This window comes from Cucurbita maxima, unplaced genomic scaffold, assembly GCF_002738345.1.
Source record: "Cucurbita maxima cultivar Rimu unplaced genomic scaffold, Cmax_1.0 Cma_Scf00017, whole genome shotgun sequence".
NCBI classification, from domain to species: domain Eukaryota; kingdom Viridiplantae; phylum Streptophyta; class Magnoliopsida; order Cucurbitales; family Cucurbitaceae; genus Cucurbita; species Cucurbita maxima.
This window is the reverse complement of record NW_019272033.1, coordinates 1,048,949-1,052,022: the sequence shown is the minus strand read 5'-3', so window position 1 is coordinate 1,052,022 and position 3,074 is coordinate 1,048,949. Positions and strand designations below refer to the sequence as shown.

The 3,074-nt window shown below is 32.4% G+C and overlaps 1 protein-coding gene across 1 annotated transcript; it reads right to left on the bottom strand.

Annotated features, from left to right (window-relative positions):
- Positions 1-71: 71 nt before the first annotated feature.
- On the bottom strand, positions 72-801 carry LOC111491923 (transcription factor bHLH146-like). The gene has a single exon (XM_023141023.1). It carries the CDS (start codon positions 641-643, stop codon positions 149-151), a length of 495 nt encoding a protein of 164 aa, XP_022996791.1. The 5' UTR covers positions 644-801; the 3' UTR covers positions 72-148.
- Between the last annotated feature and the right edge of the window lie 2,273 nt (positions 802-3,074).

Sequence of the window (3,074 nt, the reverse complement as noted above, 5' to 3'; positions counted from 1 at the left end):
AAAAAAAAAAAAAAAAAAAAAAAAAAAAAAAAAAAAAAAAAAAAAAAAAAAAAACTAAAAGAAATTAGATATAACAAGTAAAAATTTCATACATTGCTAAATCTTCTTTTCCACATAGAAATTTCCAAAAAAAAAAAATTAAATTAAATTAAATTGTGTTTGTTTCAACCAAACATCTAAGAACATTCACCTGCAACTCTAGACATTTTATGTAACTTTCAGTTTGTTTCAACAATTCTTCCTCTTCCAAACCTCCATTAAAACCACCGCCGCCACCGCCGCCGCCACCTGGTATGATCTTTCTCAGCTTCTTCAACCCATTTTCCATCTTCTCTTCCTCTTCTTCTTCTCTTTCTAAATTTTCTCGAGAAAATTTCAGTGTTTGGAGAGAGAAATCAAAGCCATTGGCAACTTTTGTTTGAAGAAGCTTCTTCTTTAGAGCATTGCCCCACGCAAATTGAGTAGCTGATTCAGCCATTGCCATATCAACTTCAAACTTCACAAGTTTCTGAAATTTTTGTGGAGAAAGATTATTTGATGAAATTTTTACTAAAGATTTCATCAAATATTTGGCATACCTTGTTGCAAATTTGTTTGGGTCTATGGAAAATACTCTTCTTTTTCTCACAATTTGCCTTCCCATTCACTCAAAATTTAACGATGTGGGAATGAAAAAGATTGGAACTTGAACAACAAATTGAAGTTGGAAGAGAAAAAAATTGGTGGGTTTGGAGAAGAGATGGCAAAGGAGGAGTCTATGTTTATGTAGCAATGGAATGATCAATCATGATGGAGAGACTTGGAGAGAGAATTCCAAAATTAAAGAACGAATTTTTTGCGTTAAATTACATTTTAGTCCTTGGATCTCTCACTCGTTTATAAAGTTACGAATACATCTCTAAATTTTTAAATTTTCGTTTTTAGACTTTGGAAAGCATCTGGCAAACGAAACATTTTTTTGTAAGGATGTGTAAACATCTTTCGTAATACACATTTTAAAAACCTTGTGAGAAAGCTTGAAAGAGAGTCTAAAAAAGACAATATCGGCTAGTGATGAACTTGGACGGTTACATATGTACCGGTGAATTAGTTTAGTTAACGTAATGGTACGATTTAATATGGGAAAGAGGTCACATGGGTTCACATGCATGGGTTTTCCTTAGGGTTTATAAACCTACCTGAGATGGACCCTTTGGGCATGTGGTTATGCAAACAAAAACACCAAAACCCCACTTTAAATGCCATCACATGGATCTCTCTATATCATCAATATCAAACTTTTTGTATACTCTTTCCACACAAATGTTCTCTCTCTCTCTCTCTCTCTCTCTCCCCTCCCATTTCAAATCAAAACAGCTCATTTATGCCATTTCATAGCTCTTTTCTCACTAAATTTGGTTTTGGTTCTTTTCCCATTTTGTGGATTTATTTGTTTGTACTCCTCAACCCGTTTTTGCCAAAGGTTTGATCTTAATTCGGGTTTGTTTGATTTCGATTTTTGTTTACAACGATCTGAAATCTCTACTTCATGCATGTTATGAAAGTCTTTCAAAATTCATTCGGGTTTGATTTTATTAACTATTGATTCTCTTCAATAAAATAGATTTTTACTTGAAATTCAATCCATAAAACTTTCATTTATTTAAACTCAACCCAATCCAAAACGGACGAAGGTAATAAGGTAATAGCACATTAGCAAAAAGAGATAGAGATAGGACAAGGATGAGCAAACAAGTGTGGGTTGCAAACATTTGACGATCAAAATGAAAGGATGTAATAAAAATATAGCGATATCTCATCCAATTGGGACCTGAAGGAGGGAAGAGGCAAGAGAGGAAACACAATCTTTGAATGATTTAGGGTTAGCAGAGAAATGCATGTGGGCAGTGGTGGCCACAATTCATTGCAATAATGCTACATCTCACCAGCTGCATTCAATTTTAACCCTATTTTAGATATGGCTATGATTGGGATCATCTATATATTTGGAGGTGGGGTTTCTCATTTTTGAACTGTTATTTCATCGATTTATTGCACCGTTTCTTTTGGACGCCGTTTCGTTTGTACGGAATAACGATGCAAAAATTATAGATCTATCTAAGAATCTCGATCGATGATTAGACATTTGCGGTATTCCACCCCTTACCTGCTTTTGGTCCAAAGATGAAATTCTTAATGATAGTTGGTTGCATTCACCGATTTTCGCAATAATAGCCTGTTACACAGCATCATTAACAGTATTCTTAATTCCCTCTCTTCAATATCATTATGGGGTAAAGAAGGATCAAAAATAATAATAAAAAAAAAAACTTTCCTTTCTTATCACTATTAACAATGAATAATAATCAAAGGTCTTCTTTTTTGGGGAAAACAACAGCATATCAAATGGATAGTAATGTAACAAAAATGATGCGGCCTTTTGTGAGTATTCCCCATTTTTGTACTAAGACTACCTTTTTCGTATCCTTATGAATCAGATAATACGATGCTATTTCCGATGTTTGTGTTATCCCTATTTACTTTGTTTATTGCAGTCATAGGAATTGTGTTCACTCAATTCAATCAAGAAGCAATTGAGTTGAATATATTAGACAAATGGTTAACTCCGTCTATAAACTTGTTACATGAAAGTTCAACTGATTCTGAAAAATTGGTATGAATTTGTGAAAAATGCAACCTTTTCTGTCAGTATAGCTTATTTCGGAATATTTATAGCGTATTTCTTCTATAATCCCGCTTATTCATCTTTACAAAATTTGAATTTTCGTAATTCATTTGTTAAAAGTTTTACTAAAAATTTTTTTTTTGAAAAACTTATAAATATAATATATAATTGGTCATATAATCGTGTTACATAGATGCTTTTTATAGAATATCCTTAATTGGGGGCATAAGAGTATTAGCTGAATTAACTTATCTTTTTGATGGACCCGTAATTGATGGAATTACCAATGCGGTGGGTATTCTTAATTTTTTTGTCGCAGAAAGTATTAAATATGTAGGAGGTGGTCGAATCTCGTCTTATATCTTTTTGTATTTAGCTTATGTATTTATTTTTATATTAATAATTTATT